Below are 18,547 nucleotides of genomic sequence, written 5' to 3' on the forward strand. Positions count from 1 at the left end.
GGGTGCCACAGATGGAAATGCTTCTACTGAAATGATGTCACTTGTTGGTGTCTGCACCTGCTCAACATTGCTGGGTGCAACTGATGGACTGCTTCTACTGAAATGATGTCACTTGTCGGTGTCTGCACCTGCTCAACATTGCTGGGTGCAACTGATGGACTGCTTCTACTGAAATGATGTCACTTGTCGGTGTCTGCACCTGCTCAACTTTACTGGGTGCCACAGATGGAAATGCTTCTACTGAAATGATGTCACTTGTTGGTGTCTGCACCTGCTCGACATTGCTGGGTGCAACTGATGGACTGCTTCTACTGAAATGATGTCACTTGTCGGTGTCTGCACCTGCTCAACATTGCTGGGTGCAACTGATGGACTGCTTCTACTGAAATGATGTCACTTGTCGGTGTCTGCACCTGCTCAACATTGCTGGGTGCAACTGATGGACTGCTTCTGCTGAAATGATGTCACTTGTTGGTGTTTGCACCTGTTGACCATTGCTGGGCTGGAATTATCAACTTTTTTTTTTGAATAATTAAAAGAATTTTATGTGAACATTTGTATAAACTGATTTTTTATGTATTGTGTAAACTATTATGTAAAGCCACATGTATGAAAAGAATTTGTATTGCCTACTGTATTTTATATATTAGGTTATTGAAAGGTCAGTGCAAAGCCAAAATTTTAACTAATTATGTGATATTTAGGTATTAATATTATCTTTTATTTTTGTCTGTATTTTTGTGGACGAATTTGGTGGTATTTTCACCACCAATGCTGACAAAAATACCATCAAATTCTGGCCTGTGGAGGAGGGGCATATGAAAGGTGGCTACACTGAGCCACTGCGCCAGAGATTGCGCCAAAGAGTATTATTAAGCCGCCTCCACGGTGCTTGTCGAGAGCTCGTAGAAGTCTGTGCTTGTTAAGAACTCGTAGTAGTCAGTGCTTGGGGAGAGCTCGTAGTAGTCAGTGCCTGTTAAGAACTCGTAGAAGTCAGTGCTTGGAGAGAGCTCGTAGTAGTCAGTGCCTGTCGAGGTCTCGTGGTAGTCTGTGCTGAGATGTTGTAGCAGAGAGTGTTTGTTGAGATGTGCTTGTAGGCTGTGCTTGCTGAGATGTGATATTGGAGAGTTCTGGTTGAGATGTAATGTAAGGATTAGAATGATTTTCATCAATATAAATGAGGTAACTAACTCAGTTTGTTTTTATTTCAGTGTGTTAAATAATGCGTCATTACAGGTTCAGTCAACAAAGCATCTGGCGTGTGTTCTTGTATTAGAGTGTAATTCTACTTTCCTTGAGCAATTATAGTATTTCTAATTTTCTTTTATCACGTCAGTATAATTGGTATTAAAAAATTCTTGTCTTGTTGGAGAAGAACCGTGCCAGATGTGTACGTTGAGTCACACTCCCACATACAGAACAGTTATACTTGTGCTTTGGTTTAGTAGGTTTTATAGTTGCTGGGGACTTAATTAATTAATTGTGTTAACGAAAAATTTCATTTCATTCTTGTTGTTGTTCTTTGCAGTCAGATAGCGTAATAATACTAGTCAGGGCCAACCGTTTACGAAACAGCGTAATCGGACATACTAAATACTAAAAAGTATTTTCAATCATATTTAATTAAGACCCCATGTAAGGTCTCTTTAATTTTTCTGTAGGCAGTATCTATCTTACCCCTAGTAAGATATGCCTCTACATCCTTACATTTGTCCTGTAGCCATCCCTGCTTAGCCATTTTGCAATTCCTGTCGATCTCATTTTCGAGAAGTTTTTATGCCTTTCTGCCAACTTCATTTACTGCATTTTTATATTTTCTCCTTTCATCAATTAAATTCAATATTTCTTCTGTCACCCAAGGATTTCTACTAGGCCTCGTCTTTTATCCCCATACACGGCGCAAACATTTTTGGCGGCCTCCGCTGGTATCACCCCTCTATGGAACTCAAGCAGAAGAACATGTCGGAAATGGATTTCTCCATTTTCTTCCAATAACTATCTCCAAATAAGAAAGTGACAGTATGTAAACTTAAATAGCAACAGTGAACTACAAATAAAAAATGACTTCGATAAATAAATCCATAGCAACCGGAATACCGACATGCAAAACATGAACGCTACGAACTTATGCACCAACCTAATAACTTTGACGCAAATGGACACAGAGTGTCGGCGTCAGGTGGAGTTGTTTTGGCCTCGTCCTTCCAGGGAAAGTGGGAATGGCGCTGCAGTTCTCGTCACGCGAGTTAAACGAGACCCTTACCCGGGTGACTGGAAGCAGCGCTCAGCTCGGCGCCTGACCCTGCGGCAGTCCCACCACCACCCTGGCAGCCTCGGCCCAGTCAGCGGCGCGTGGGCGCCGCAACGCGCCGGTAACACGGCCGCCGCGGCGACGCCGCTGTGATTGCCTGGCTGTCAGGTTGACGCGCGTTAACGAGCTCCAGCACGCAAATTAGAGCCGCGGCTATTCTAGGCAACAGTGCCTTCCCGGTGTGCGTGCGTCCGGCGGGGCACTGACCATGGATGGAGCTTACTCGGCCGCCGACCGCGGCGGCAGCCGGCCAGAGGACAAGTGCGAGACAAGTGGCCACCAGCCACGAGTAGCAGGTATTCAGTCGCCAGCGCGTTTCGAGTAGATCGTTTCGGCGACGAGATAGTCAATGAGAAACCATTCTTTTCTGTCAGTGATAATAATATTGCACAGGTTTTTCTTTTCTCTTGTCACTATATTTCTCAGTAGCTGTACCAGTGATGAGTGCCGCTTCGAACTGAATCCCGATGGCCAACGTACTTTCAATGAAGAAATGGGGTTGTTTACAGCAAGCTCGGCACATGAGCTGCCCGCGAAACTGACCCCAGCCACAGTCGGCATTTGTATCGCCGTGCGGCCACCATGCGCGCGTAGCGTACATTCTCTTACAATTAGTCACTGCCGGCCGGGATGACCGAGCGGTTGTAGGCGCTACAGTCTGGAACCGCGCGACCGCTACGGTCGCAGGTTCGAATCCTGCCTCGGGCATGGGTGTGTGTGATGTCCTTAGGTTAGTTAGGTTCAATTAGTTCTAAGTTCTAGGGGTCTGATGACCTTAGAAGTTAAGTCCCATAGGGCTCAGAACCATTAAACAAAAAAAAAAAAATTAGTCACTGTCGACAACACACGATCGACAGCTGATGCTCGAAATTGTAATCACTTTACATTGTTAAAAGTAGATTATTGTTTTCATTGTCGTTATTATTATAGTAGGACGATGCAAATACAACATGTATTCATATTTGAGGACGGTAACCTCCCTTGTGTTACATAAATGTGACATCGAATGAAAAAGCAACAACGTTTAGCTTACAATAATTCTGTTGTGAAGCAAATCAGATGAATTTACACTAGTGTACAGGTTTTTATGCACCACTTGTCGATAAGACTTTGCAAGTCAGTTATTAGCTTCTAAAATAGCCCTGTTGTTTTCCAAAGTTTTTCAGTGAGGGAAATTCTATTTGTAATACAGGGTGATTCAAAAAGAATACCACAACTTTAGGAATTTAAAACTCTGCAACGGCGAAAGGCAGAGCTAAGCACTATCTGTCGGCGAATTAAGGGAGCTATAAAGTTTCATTCAGTTGTACATTTGTTCGCCATTTCAGCCAACAAAGTTTTTGGTCCCTTTTTCTTCGAAGGTGCTACTGTAACTGGACTACAGTATCTGGAGATGTTAGAGAATTGGCTGTTCCCTCAGCTCGAACAAGAAGCACAACAATTCATATTTCAGCAGGATGGAGCGCCACCACATTGGCACTTATCTGTCCGTAACTACCTGAACGTCAACTACCCGCGGCGATGGATCGGCCGCCAGGCAGCCCGTGACAGAGCACGTCATCACTGGCCTCCAAGAAGCCCTGATCTTACTACCTGCGATTTTTTCTTATGGGGGTATGTTAAGGATATGGTGTTTCGGCCACCTCTCCCAGCCACCATTGATGATTTGAAACGAGAAATAACAGCAGCTATCCAAACTGTTACCCCTGATATGCTACAGAGAGTGTGGAACGAGTTGGAGTATCGGGTTGATATTGCTCGTGTCTGGAGGGGGCCATATTGAACATCTCTGAACTTGTTTTTGAGTGAAAAAAAACCTTTTTAAATACTCTTTGTAATGATGTATAACAGAAGGTTATATTATGTTTCTTTCATTAAATACACATTTTTAAAGTTGTGGTATTCTTTTTGAATCACCCTGTATATCTTTTCTGTGCCCCCAGTTCATGTTCCAATTTCCTCTGAACTCGAATGTGACGTTCGAAAGAACTAAAGGCAGGTACATTTTGTGTTAGCAGAAAAGCCAACACCGTGTTACGAGTAGAGGCCGATATGCACGCGTTTCAGCTCACGCAGGCTGGCGTGAGGAGGGAAGAACTATACTGACGTGAGGTCTGGAACATGACAAGGAATGAGAATTCAGAAAGCGGACGTAATTAGTTTGATACTTAACTTTAATCCATTAATGATGAACGTCGCTCTTGACGGTACATGATTCACAATATTTTCTGTTCACAATACATTCTTGAAGATAGTAATTATAGTAACTGAATATGGCTCCTTGCTAGGTCGTAGCAAATGAGGTACCTGAAGGCTATGCTAAACTGTCGTCTCTGTAAATGAGAGCGTATGTAGACAGTGAACCATCGCTAGCAAAGTCAGCTGTGCAACTGGGGCGAGTGCTAGGAAGTCTCTCTAGACTAGACCTGCCGTGTGGCGGCGCTCGGTCTGCAATCACTGATAGTGGCGACACGCGGGTCCGACGTATACTAACGGACCGCGGCCGATTTAAAGGCTACCACCTAGCAAGTGTGGTGTCTGGCGGTGACACCACAGTACACGTTCAGACGATACCAGCAGACGATAGGAAACTCACTGACCGTCTGTAGTTCGACTGAGGCACAAATGGTTCAAATGGCTCTAAGCACTATGGGTCTTACATCTGAGGTCATCAGTCCCCTAGAACTTAGAACTACTTAAACCTAACTAACCTAATGACATCACACACATCCATGCCCGATGCAGGATTTGAACCTGCGACCATAGCAGCAGCACGGTTCCGGATTGAAGCGCCTAGAACCGCTCGGCGACTGAGGCACAATACAGTGACAAAGAACCGAATAAAGAATAACCTTTTCAGTTCGTAATGGCTTATTGAGCACAGCAGAGCCCACTGCTGCTGCGGCGAGGACGGGGCCTCTCCGTCGTTTCTAGGTCCCGGGTTCACATAATATAACATAACATAACATAATATCCACAAGGACAGTTCAGTAACGTCTAGAGTTTCACGGACTGTCGGCACAGCGACGATTGTTGCATCTCCCCTCGTAGCAGAGAGAGGTTCACCGTCAGTGGTGCGACCTACAAAGCGCTGTCTTCTCAGACAAGTTCCAGTTGTGTATACAGCATCACTATGAGCGTATGAATATGTGGAGGCTCCGGGGAGGACGAACGTACCCAGACAGTTTTCATCATCCTCATAAGGCCTCAGCATCAACGGTGAAAGAATGGATTGCCACTGGGTGCACCCCACAATCACATCTGGTTCGCTTAGTCGATAATTTGATCAGTAGCCGTTACATTCCTGGTCTGTTATGGTTGGCAGCTGTGCTCTGTTTCATAGATCTCCGTGACGATGCCTGTTGACAACGGCGCTTAGGAGCATGCTGTGTTCCTTGACTTCAGGAAGGCATTTGACGCCGTCCCGTACTGCCGTTTAGTGAAAACAAAAACAAAAAAATTCGAGCTTATCGAGCATCGGACCATATTTGCGACTGGATGCAAGACTTCCTTGCCGACAGAGCCCGACACGTCGCTCTTAACGGAACAACATCGACAGGTGTAAAGACAATTGTCGAAGTACGCCTAGGAAGTGTGATAGGACCGTTAATGTTTACAAGGTACATAAATGATCTAGTAGAAAGTGTTGGATGCTCTTTAAGACTGTTCGCAGATGATACGGTTGTTTATAACAAAGTTGCAACGCCAGGAGGCCGTATCGAAATGCAGAATGACCTGCAGAGGACTCATGAATGGTGCAGGATCTGACAGTTGACACTGAACGTAAATAAATGTAACGTACTGCCCTTACACAGAAAAAGAAAGCCACGACTGTACAACTATTGATGAAAAACTGCTGGAAACAGTATGTACCGTAAAATATCTAGGAGTAACTGCCCAGACCGAAATTAGTGGAATGGCCACATAAAAAAATAGTACGAAAAGGAGACTCCACACAGAAGTTCATACGAAGAAAATTACGGAAATATAATTCATTCGCGAAGAAAGTTTCTTAGAAGGCGCTTGTTCGACCGATTCTTGAGTACTATTCATCAATCTAGGATCCTTACCAGGTAGGACTGATAGGAGAGACAGAAGATCCAACGAAGAGAAGAGAGTTTCGTCACAAGTTTGTTTAGTCTGCGTGAGAGCTTTACAGAGGTACTCAACAAACTTCAGTGGCAGACGTCACAAGAGAGACGTTGTGCATCATGGGAAGATTTACTATCAAAATTTCGAAAGAATACTTTTCGGGAAGAGTAGGAGAATATATGACTTACTTCCACATATAACTCACGTAATGACCACGAGGAAAAAATTCGAGAAATTAGAGACAATAAAAAGGCTTACCGACAACAATTCTTCCCATGCGTCGTTCGGTAGTGGAACAGGGAAGGGGGAATCAGTTAGTACCCTCTGTCACATATAGTTAAGCTGCTTGCGGACTATGATCTAGATGTAGAAGATAGCTCAAGACCTCAGATTGCCGACGCCGCCCTGGCCTACCTGGCACGTTCTCCATTTCTCTCACCCACTGAAAACAACTGGTCATTGGCTGCCTAGAGACTGGTGCGCCATCTCTCGCCAGCAACTATGTTTAAGTACCACAGAATGAAGTGTCAGCTTCTTTCATGCCAGCGCAGTTAGCTCAGTGTCCAGTGACGTTAGAATCATTGTAGCTGCCTGAGATGAGAGCCATGTACTAAAGTTCGCATCGTGTTTCATCAGAAATCGCCATCAAATTTAATGATGTAATCTACCTAGTACGTTTTTGTTATTTAATATCCTTCTTGATGTAGCAGTTTTTAAAGTAAGCAGTGTAAGTACTACTGCTCTCTGAAAATTTATTGAATTATCATATATGATAGCAAAAATATTTAGTTCAATAACAGAGCCGCGCGGAGTGACCGCGCACTTAGAGGCCGCGTGTCACGAATTGCGCGGCCCTTCCCGAAGGAGGTTCGAGTCCTCCCTCGGCCATGGCTATCTGTGTTGTTCTTAGCATACGTTAGTTTAAATTAGTCTCAGTAGTGCGTAACACTAGGGACCGACGACGTCAGCAGTTTGGTCCCTAAGGACTTCACACACACTTCGTATTCAATAACAGATGGAAATAGTTATGCATTCATTTACTTGGCTCCGTATAAGCTGCAAGTTTCTGAAAGGGTTCTTATGAGGAATGGAAGGAATTGGTAGAACAGACTTTTTACGTTTATTTCAAAATTAGCCTTGCTATGAAAGGAGGATATAAGATGAACATCAACAAAAGCAAAACAAGGATAATGGAATGTAGTCTAATTAAGTCGGGTGATGCTGAGGGAATTAGATTAGGAAATGAGGCGCTTAAAGTAGTAAAGGAGTTTTGCTATTTGGGGAGTAAAATAACTGATGATGGTCGAAGTAGAGAGGATATAAAATGTAGGCTGGCAATGGCAAGGAAAGCGTTTCTGAAGAAGAGAAATTTGTTAACATCCAGTATTGATTTAAGTGTCAGGAAGTCATTTCTGAAAGTATTCGTATGGAGTGTAGCCATGTATGGAAGTGAAACATGGACGATAAATAGTTTGGACAAGAAGAGAATAGAAGCTTTCGAAATGTGGTGCTACAGAAGAATGCTGAAGATTAGATGGGTAGATCACATAACTAATGAGGAAGTATTGAATAGGATTGGGGAGAAGAGAAGTTTGTGGCACAACTTGACCAGAAGAAGGGATCGGTTGGTAGGACATGTTCTGAGGCATCAAGGGATCACCAATTTAGTATTGGAGGGCAGCGTGGAGGGTAAAAATCGTAGGGGGAGACCAAGAGTTGAATACACTAAGCAGATTCAGAAGGATGTAGGTTGCAGTAGGTACTGGGAGATGAAAAAGCTTGCACAGGTTAGAGTAGCATGGAGAGCTGCATCAAACCAGTCTCAGGACTGAAGACCACAACAACAACATGTATCAAGTATTTCAAATCATAAATTAATTTATCAATTATTTTAACAACGGAATTGGCCATTATTTCTTCTTGTGATTGCCAAAGGAAAAATGCTCTTATCAGAGCACAAACGAGGTGAATATGCTCATGTTTTAAAAGAGTGACTGAAAAGTGTGGTACCAGCTCCCTCATTCTATGTTCCTCAGCTCCTTTAAAAATTTTAACTAACATTTTGGCCTTACACTCCCACAAGCTCCCTAATCGTAAAACCGTAACTCGCTCACACCCACCAATCCATCGCTATAAGTCCCTCATACTCGTCCACTCCCATCTGGCTATTCTCTCTCACTCATTCAGACCAACTCATTGTCATTATCTCTTTGTATCTTTCTGTAACTGTCCCCCGTCTCACAGCAAATCTCCTTCGTTCTGTCCTACTACTACTACTACTACTACTACTACTACTACTGATGTCACCTATCACTATCACTGTCTTCCTCTTGCTCTTTCTTACTGGTGCTATCTCACACATTTCTTCCCATCGCTGCTCTCTCGTTTCACTATCACTATCTCTCTCTTCGTCGTCATAGTCATAGATCCTGTCTCTCACTATCTCTGGCCCCTCCCACTTCCACTTTCCGTCTTCCCCTTATTCTTCTCCCACTGCCACTGTCTCCTTCACTCTTTTCCTAGCACTGTAGCGTCACTGTCAGCTATGTTCCACGCCAATGTGTCCCTCTCTTTCTCTCACAGTGCTATTGTCTCCTTATGTCTTTCTATACCACAACCACTGTCTACTATCTTCCAGTATTTAGTACTTTGCCGTCTCTTTTACACTGTCACTGTTTCCTTCTCTCTCAGCATAAATAAGCGCGAATATTTTCACAATCCAAAATTTTTGAGAAAATTTTTAAAAGGTGATGAGGAAAATGTAATGAGGCAGCCGGTACCCCACTTTTCAGATAGAACCTTTCAAAACAAGAACGTATTCGCCTTTTTCGTGTTCCGATAGGAGCATTTTTCCGCCGTTTCCCTGCTACAGTAGGACATGTCATTCATAAGAAAAGAGCTTTATATCTCAGTACACGTTTGATAGTTTACTTATTTGAAACCGAAATAACGCAAAATTAATTTTACAACTCAGACTGTTTTTTACGTACACAAAAATTTTGCATATCCTTTAGGACTACAACAACATGGAGTTCCCAGAAAGCTATCGATGATAAAGGAGACACTTTACAGTATTCCGCTCTACGTCACTTCATAAACTACTTTCCGCCTCACACCGGATTTTACGTGTATTAACAGTATAACTTTGAATCACTGTACCTCGAAAACGGTTTAATATATCAAGAAAATTTTGCGGTTGTAAGAAATCGGGATATTGTAAAAAAATGTACAATATGCTGTGCATCGCCATCTTTGAATCCGCGGCTCGGTTTTGCAACTCAAAAACCATGTTTTTCGGATTATTTCAGAGGCGCCCATGAACTAAATTCTGCCTCCATAAGCCTCTTACGGCGTACTGTAGACCACAACTAATGCAGAAAGGACCAACCGATTTGATTCCGTTGCCTAAGCTGGAGGAATTGTGCAATATTCAGACTTTGACCAGGTGCTGTAGGATAGTTATAGCAACACAATACTTCAGCTTGGTATATAAATTGTCATCAACTCAAAAGCTATACAAAACACATAATCCTACCTTTCCACTGCAAGTAGAACCCGAGGTATGGGGTCCGAAAAAAATTCCGTTTTTATGCGTGGAGTTTTGGATCGTATTAGGTAGCGCATGATGTTTCAAAAATACCGATTGCGGACATCATTCTCCTTCTGAACTGTGGCGTATTATTTAAAGAAAATTTCAAGACCAAATAAGGGTACAATAAAGCGGCAAATAAAGATCTACCTCTTTAAACAGTTCTCTACCTAAGGTTCGTGGCTAGAGCAGCTTCTTACTTAATTTGGTACTATAAAAGGTCATTTCTTTTAAGAAAAGGAGCTACGGTTTACACGACTTAATATGTTTCAGAAAATATCGATTTGTACCACGGGACATTTAATGTTTTTAAACCGAGTGAATATGTGAATAGATTTCACAGTTGACCTACCACCCTACCAGGGTGGCCGAGCGGTTCTAGGCGCTACAGTCTGGAACCGCGCTACCGATACGGTCGCAGGTTCGAATCATGCATTGGGCATGGATGTGTTAGGTTTAAGTAGTTCTAAGTTATAGGGGACTGGTGACCTTAGAAGTTAAGTCCCATAGTGCTCACAGCTATTTGAACCATTTGACCTACCATCAAAAATCTTACATCCTATTAAGTGTAGTATCAGTACCAAGGTGGAATACTACTCTAGAGTACATTACTTTATTAGAAGGAGTAATAAAAGTTAACCAGGCTATATCTATCGAAAACACACTGCTCAGCAGTAACGGCGGAAGCCGCACCCAGAGACTTTGCGCAAGAAACTAGCCTTAACAGACCCCAGGAGCACGTGGATTGCTCTCTACTCGACTCGACCATGCCAGGGCGCCTATTCATTTGGCAAGAAAACTCAAGTGGCCTCTGAAAATGCCGCTGCGATATCGCTGCATCGGAGATCGTTATCTTAGAAGCAGCGCGTTTCACTTACAACAGGCCCACGAGCCAATTATGTTTTCCCAGCTGCTCTCATCGGGGCAAAACAGCAGCACAGTTCCAGAGTATTATCACCAGAGCCAACCGCAGCATTGTGCAGCTCACAGTCTGCTTCTCATTCATTCCTCCTCATCTACTCACATTCAAACACGTTGCAAGTTGTCATATGCAACATGGGCGTCTAGCTAGGTAGACAACACAGACAGTCAGGTCCTGGAGGAAGGGCTGGGGAAAACCATTTAAAGTCATTTGTTATTAAGTACCTCCTTCAAAATTTATTAACCGACAAGAAATTCTTTTCCAAAACAGTAACAAGTAACAACCATCAATGTATTTTTTCTGTATAAAAAGTGGGGAAAAAATAAAGATCAGCTTTAAGAAAAGATTTTAAACAATTCATGTTATGCTTCACCTTTTTAAATGGATTACAAAAGATCAAACACATTATATATTAAGTAATTACGGCTGAGCAGCCCGATGTCAGGTCAGGGCACAAACCCACTGGCGGCACAACGGGCCCCAGGTATAGACCTCGAGCCCCAGCGCCCGGCGACAACAATGCACGCGAGAGTACGATGACCGCTGCAACATGTACAGCAAACACACTCAAACAGTGAAAAGGAAAACAAAACTAAATCTTTTGACCCAGCTCCAAAAGGCATCACACTTAAAGCGGGTATAAATACGGGAGTAACCAAGAATCAAAGATTTTTTATGCTTCAAATATACACTCCTGGAAATTGAAATAAGAACACCGTGAATTTATTGTCCCAGGAAGGGGAAACTTTATTGACACATTCCTGGGGTCAGATACATCACATGATCACACTGACAGAACCACAGACACATAGACACAGGCAACAGAGCATGCACAATGTCGGCACTAGTACAGTGTATATCCACCTTTCGCAGCAATGCAGGCTGCTATTCTCCCATGGCGACGATCGTAGAGATGCTGGATGTAGTCCTGTGGAACGGCTTGCCATGCCATTTCCACCTGGCGCCTCAGTTGGACCAGCGTTCGTGCTGGACGTGCAGACCGCGTGAGACGACGCTTCATCCAGTCCCAAACATGCTCAATGGGCGACAGATCTGGAGATCTTGCTGGCCAGGGTAGTTGTCTTACACCTTCTAGAGCACGTTGGGTGGCACGGGATACATGCGGACGTGCATTGTCCTGTTGGAACAGCAAGTTCCCTTGCCGGTCTAGGAATGGTGGAACGATGGGTTCGATGACGGTTTGGATGTACCGTGCACTATTCAGTGTCCCCTCGACGATCACCAGTGGTGTACGGCCAGTGTAGGAGATCGCTCCCCACACCATGATGCCGGGTGTTGGCCCTGTGTGCCTCGGTCGTATGCAGTCCTGATTGTGGCGCTCACCTGCACGGCGCCAAACACGCATACGACCATCATTAGCACCAAGGCAGATGCGACTCTCATCGCTGAAGACGACACGTCTCCATTCGTCCCTCCATTCACGCCTGTCGCGACACCACTGGAGGCGGGCTGCACGATGTTGGGGCGTGAGCGGAAGACGGCCTAACGGTGTGCGGGACCGTAGCCCAGCTTCATGGAGACGGTTGCGAATGGTCCTCGCCGATACCCCAGGAGCAACAGTGTCCCTAATTTGCTGGGAAGTGGCGGTGCGGTCCCCTACGGCACTGCGTAGGATCCTACGGTCTTGGCGTGCATCCGTGCGTCGCTGCGGTCTGGTCCCAGGTCGACGGGCACGTGCACCTTCCGCCGACCACTGGCGACAACATCGATGTACTGTGGAGACCTCACGCCCCACGTGTTGAGCAATTCGGCGGTACGTCCACCCGGCCTCCCGCATGCCCACTATACGCCCTCGCTCAAAGTCCGTCAACTGCACATACGGTTCACGTCCACGCTGTCGCGGCATGCTACCAGTGTTAAAGACTGCGATGGAGCTCCGTATGCCACGGCAAACTGGCTGACACTGACGGCGGCGGTGCACAAATGCTGCGCAGCTAGCGCCATTCGACGGCCAACACCGCGGTTCCTGGTGTGTCCGCTGTGCCGTGCGTGTGATCATTGCTTGTACAGCCCTGTCGCAGTGTCCGGAGCAAGTATGGTGGGTCTGACACACCGGTGTCAATGTGTTCTTTTTTCCATTTCCAGGAGTGTATAAGGGTGGTCCATTGATAGTGAACGGGCCAAATATCTCACGAAATAAGCGTCAAACGAAAAAACTACAAAGAACGAAACTTGTCTAGCTTCAAGGGGGAAACCAGATGGCGCTATGGTTGGCTCGCTAGATGGCACTGCGATAGGTCAAACGGATATCAACTGCGTTTTTTCAAATAGGAACCCCATTTTTTATTTCATATTCGAGTAGTACGTAAAGAAATATGAATGTTTTAGTTTGACCACTTTTTTCGCTATAATAGTCACAAACATATGGCTCACAATTTTAGACGAACAGTTGGTAACAGGTAGATTTTTTAAATCAAAATACAGAAAGTAAGTACGTTTGATCATTTTATTTCGGTTGTTCCAATGTGATACATGTACCTTTGTGAACTTATCATTTCTGAGAACGCATGCTGTTACAGCGTGATTACCTGTAAATACCACATTAATGCAATAAATGCTGAAAATTACGTCCGTCAACCTCAATGCATTTAACATTATCTGTAACGACATTCCTCTCAACAGCGAGTAGTTCGCCTTCCGTAATGTTCGCACATGCATTGACAATGCGCTGATGCCGGCCGCGGTGGCCGTGCGGTTCTAGGCGCTTCAGTCCGGAACTGCGTGACTGCTACGGTCGCAGGTTCGAATCCTGCCTCGGGCCTGGATGTGTGTGATGTCCTTAGGTTAGTTAGGTTTAAGTAGTTCTAAGTTCTAGGGGACTGATGACCTCAGATGTTAAGTCCCATAGTGCTCAGAGCCATTTGAACCATTTGGATGCGCTGATGCATGTTGTCAGGCGTTGTCGGTGGATCACGATAGCAAAATCCTTCAACATTCCCCACAGAAAGAAATCCGGGGACGTCAGATCCCGTGAACGTGCGGGCCATGGTATGGTGCTTAGACGACCAATCGACCTGTCATGAAATATGCTATTCAACACCGCTTCAACCGCACGCGAGCTATGGGCCGTACATCCATCATGTTGGAAGTACGTCGCCATTCTGTCATGCAGTGAAACATCTTGTAGTAACATCGGTAGAACATTACGTAGGAAATCAGCATACATTGCACCATTTAGACTGCCATCGATAAAATGGGGGCCAATTATCCTTCCTCCCATAATGTCGCACCATACATTAACCCGCCAAGGTCGCTGATGTTCCACTTGTCGCAGCCATCGTGGATTTTCCGTTGCCCTATAGTGCATATTATGCCGGTTTACATTACCGCTGTTGGTGAATGACGCTTCTTTGCTAAATAGAACGCGTGCAAAAAATCTGTCATCGTCCCGTAATTTCTCTTGTGACTAGTGGCAGAACTGTACAAGACGTTCAAAGTCGTCGCCATGCAATTCCTGGTGCATAGAAATATGGTACGGGGCAATCGACGTTGATGTAGCATTCTCAACACCGAGATTTTTGAGATTCGTGATTCTCGCGCAATTTGTCTACTACTGATGTGTGGATTAGCCGCGACAGCAGCTAAAACACCTACTTGGGCATAATCATTTGTTGCAGGTCGTGGTTGATGCTTCACCTGTGGCTGAACACTTCCTGTTTCCTTAAATAACGTAACTATCCGGCGAACGGTCCGGACACTTGGATGATGTCGTCCAGGATACCGAACAGCATACATAGCACACGCCCGTTGGGCATTTTGACCACAATAGCTGTACATAAACACGATATGGATCTTTTCCGCTATTGGTAAGGTGCCTTGCCAAGAACGTCAAGTTAGCAACCGCACGGTCCTGTACGGTAAACGCCGGCTCACGACATTCGCACTAGAAAAACCTTGCGCCAGAAATACTGACCAATTGCTCTTCGCCAATTGCACGTTCCCTACGCCGGACACCACTACCAACACCCGTTAGCTTCGAGCACCTCGTTCACGCTCGCTCCCCTCCTTCGTTGCTTCCACCAAAAACCTCGAACCGACAAAGAAAATGCTCAACTCGACGAGTGCGAGCTATCGATATCGCAGCACGGTTCGCAAGTGTTTTCAGTAGATTCGTTACCATTACATTTTCAAGCGCGAAGAATAAAACTGCATGGTCGGTTGTCAATCGCCTGTCCTTCAAATTAGGTTCTATAAAATATGTACTACGTTTCTAAAACAGAACACTGACCTGCATATTATTCAGACAGGGAGTTATGGGTTTTATATTGAAATTTACCTTATCTTACCCAATAACCTCCCGTTATCAGGTACAAAAGTCATGCGCTACACGTTTCCGGAGCTCCCTCTCGCAAACAAAGGAGTGTCACTGTGAACTTGTGACGTCCGTTACGCGCCGCGTGCTTCGAACAGCAGCTCGCGTGGATGGAAGTGTATCTACACACAACCATCAATCTGATGTTACAAGGAGCGTGAATTATCAGAACAGGTGACACGTTTCCATTGATACACGGTCTAATCTCGATGGTCCCATAGCCACTGCAATCGGAACTGATCGCCTCGTTGTATCAACTAGCAACACGTAGGGGCCGTTTGATGCGGAACCGCATCTTCAACAATGTGTTCCGAAACACTTTGCCTGCAGCAGCATTGTTCTGTACTGTTGGATCTGCCTCATATCGCCGCCGATCCTGCTATACAAATCGGGTAATCCTGCTGCTTCTAAGTTCTGTGATTAGGCGTGGGCACCTAACACCTTGTCGCTGCTTGTGGTTACACTGTCTACAGAAGTTGATGACAGTAGCACGCGATTAGACGACCAGTTTCGCCGTTTCAGAGATTCTCGTTCCCAGGCGCCAGGCCATTACAATCTGCCCTTTGCCGACGTCATTTATGTTAGTTGATCGCCTCATTTGCGGCGCATGTCGTTCCTAAAATGATTCCTCATTTGTATCTGCTCCACTTATACAGGGGGTGGACAAAAATATGGAAACAGTGCCCTGTGTAGCTATGAGTGCTTTGTGTCGGAGCTCAGTGCATTCAAACACGGAGAACTTAAAACGACAACTGAGGAAAAACTTCACAAGCCAAGATGGCTAAAAACGTATTTTATTGGATGGCTGGTTTCAAAAGAGCTATACTGTCACCATCGGTTATTACGCTCTAAAATTTTTACAGCATGTTGTCCATCACAAAGCGTAAGGTCCGCTGAGGAAAGCATATCTCTTTTGAAACTGGTCATCCTATAAAATGCTTTTTTAGCGATCTTTGCTTGTAAAGTTGTCTTCAGTTGTCATAGGTTGTAGATCACCCTCAGGCTGACCATGTCGGAAGTATACAGGGTGTTCCATCGATAGTGACCAGGCCAAATATCTCACGAAATAAGCATCAAACGAAAAAACTATAAAGAACGAAACTCGTCTAGCTTGAAGGGGGAAACCAGATGGCGCTATGGTTACCCCGCTTGAAAAAAATGGTTCAAATGGCTCTGAGCACTATGGGACTTAACTTCTGAGGTCATCAGTCCCCTAGAACTTAGAACTACTTAAACCTAACTAACCTAAGGACATCACACACATCCATGCCCGAGGCAGGATTCGAACCTGCGACCGCAGCGGTCGCGCGGTTCCAGACTGTAGCGCCTAGAACCGCTCGGCCACCCTGGCCGGCTACAAAATACACCCAGGTATTACATCTGGTTCTACATATCAGGACAGTAAATAACACACACAACATAAGCAAGAATATTACACTTCAAGATGGAGAATCTGCTTAGTAAACTTCCAGCGTTTACTCAAAGCTCGTAAACTTGCGATGACAGCGACGGCTGCAAATCGTCGATGGGATAAGTCTGTTCCTTATCTCCAGACAGATAAGAAGAGGGCCTTGTTTCTGGCAGGGATGTACTACACAAAGAACGCTGGATCACGAGTATCTGGGTTAGTGAAGCGAGATCATCCGGAAGTTGCAGAGCACATGGGGTCTCCCACTTACCAAAATTACTCCCTCGTTGCCACTGACAGCGAGGGTACACATATTTAGTTGCTCGTGTTATTATTTATTCCGCGAGTGTGGGAAGATGCTGGAAGACTTTTGTTTCCTCCTTCCAGAACATGACACAGACAATACGGCAGCGGAAGAGCGCGCGGTCAGCTGCTCGGCCGTGCTGCGGTACCTGAAGAAGTCCGCCTCGGAGGCGTGCAGCGTGGCGACGGCCCGCAAGCGGCTGCCCATCCTGCAGTGGCTGCCCGCCTACACCTTGTCCACCCTGCTGCAAGACGCGGTGGCCGGCATCACCGTCGGCCTCACCGCCATCCCCCAGGGCATTGCGTACGCCGTGGTCGCCGGCCTGCCTCCACAGGTGAGCTGCCGCCAGCCGTGCTCGTCCTAAAATGAAATGTGCCTATTGCAGTGCCGGCCGGTGTGGCCGTGCGGTTCTAGGCGCTTCAGTCTGGAACCGCGTGACCGCTACGGTCGCAGGTTCGAATCCTGCCTCGGGCGTTGAGGTATGTGATGTCCTTAGGTTAGTTAGGTTTAAGTAGTTCTAAGTTCTAGGGACCTCAGATGTTAAGTCCCATAGTGCTCAGAGCCATTTGAACCTATTGCAGTATTTACCGGCAGTTCCATTCTAGGGAGTTCGGCCTAGAGATGGGCAAACTTTTAAAAATATCGATTTATATTGTGTACACGTTTATAAAAGGCGTCGATATTATCGATAAAAAACTGTGTGCCGGACCGAGACTGAAACTCGGGACCTTTGCCTTTCACGGTCAAGTGCTCTACCATTTTTTTTTTGTTTATTGTTTTTTCCGGGGCGGACGTCGTAAGACACCCGTTTAAGTTCGTTGTTGATCGATTAACTCAGTTTTTTTTATTACAGAGGGCAGCTAACCCTCTGACAGAACACGCTGAGCTACCGTGCCGGCTGCCAGCTATCCAAGCACGACTCAGGACCCATCCTCACAGCTTAATTTCCGCTATTACCTCCTCTCCTACCTTCCAAGGTAGGAAACGAGGTACTGGGAATGAAAGCTGTGAGGACGGGTCGTGAGTCGTGCTTGTGTAGCTCAGATAGTAGACCACTTGTCCGCGAAACCCAAAGTTCCCGAGTTCGAGTTTCGGTAGGGTACGTAGTTTTAATATGCCTGTAAGTTTCATATCAGGGCACACTCCGCTGCAGAGTGAAATTTTCATTCTGGAAACATCCCCCAGGCTGTGGGGGTTGCTTCTTTCTTCCACGAGTGCTTGCTAGTTCTGTAAGATGTACAGGAGAGTTTCTGTGAAGTTTGGAAGGTAGGAGACGACGCACTGGAGGGATGAAAACTGTGAGTCGTGCTTGCGTGGCTCAGATGGTAGAGCACTTATCGCCGAAAGACAAAGGTCCAGAGTTCGAGTCTCGCTCCGGCACAGAGTTTTAATCAGCCAGGAAGTTTCATGTCAGCGCACACTTTGCTGCAGAGAGAAAATTTCACTCTGATTGAAAACATTTAAAAACTGACATGTACTTTATCATATTCGACATTAACCAATAAAAGACATACAACATGCTATAAAATCACTTATATACAAAAAAAATAATTAATGAAACCATTAACCGTCACCGACAGACGTTAAC

General features: G+C 45.3%; 1 protein-coding gene across 1 annotated transcript in view; it reads left to right on the plus strand.

Moving 5' to 3' along the window:
• The first annotated feature begins 2,519 nt into the window (after window positions 1–2,519).
• The window catches only part of LOC124775339 (sodium-independent sulfate anion transporter-like), a 122,634-nt gene continuing 106,606 nt past the window's right edge, over window positions 2,520–18,547 (plus strand). The window contains exons 1-2 of the mRNA XM_047250171.1: window positions 2,520–2,607; window positions 17,043–17,293. Coding sequence (XP_047106127.1) covers window positions 2,520–2,607; window positions 17,043–17,293 — 339 coding nt within the window. The remainder of the gene's footprint in view (window positions 2,608–17,042; window positions 17,294–18,547) is intronic.

The sequence above is a fragment of the Schistocerca piceifrons genome, chromosome 2 (genome assembly GCF_021461385.2).
Source record: "Schistocerca piceifrons isolate TAMUIC-IGC-003096 chromosome 2, iqSchPice1.1, whole genome shotgun sequence".
Taxonomy (NCBI): domain Eukaryota; kingdom Metazoa; phylum Arthropoda; class Insecta; order Orthoptera; family Acrididae; genus Schistocerca; species Schistocerca piceifrons.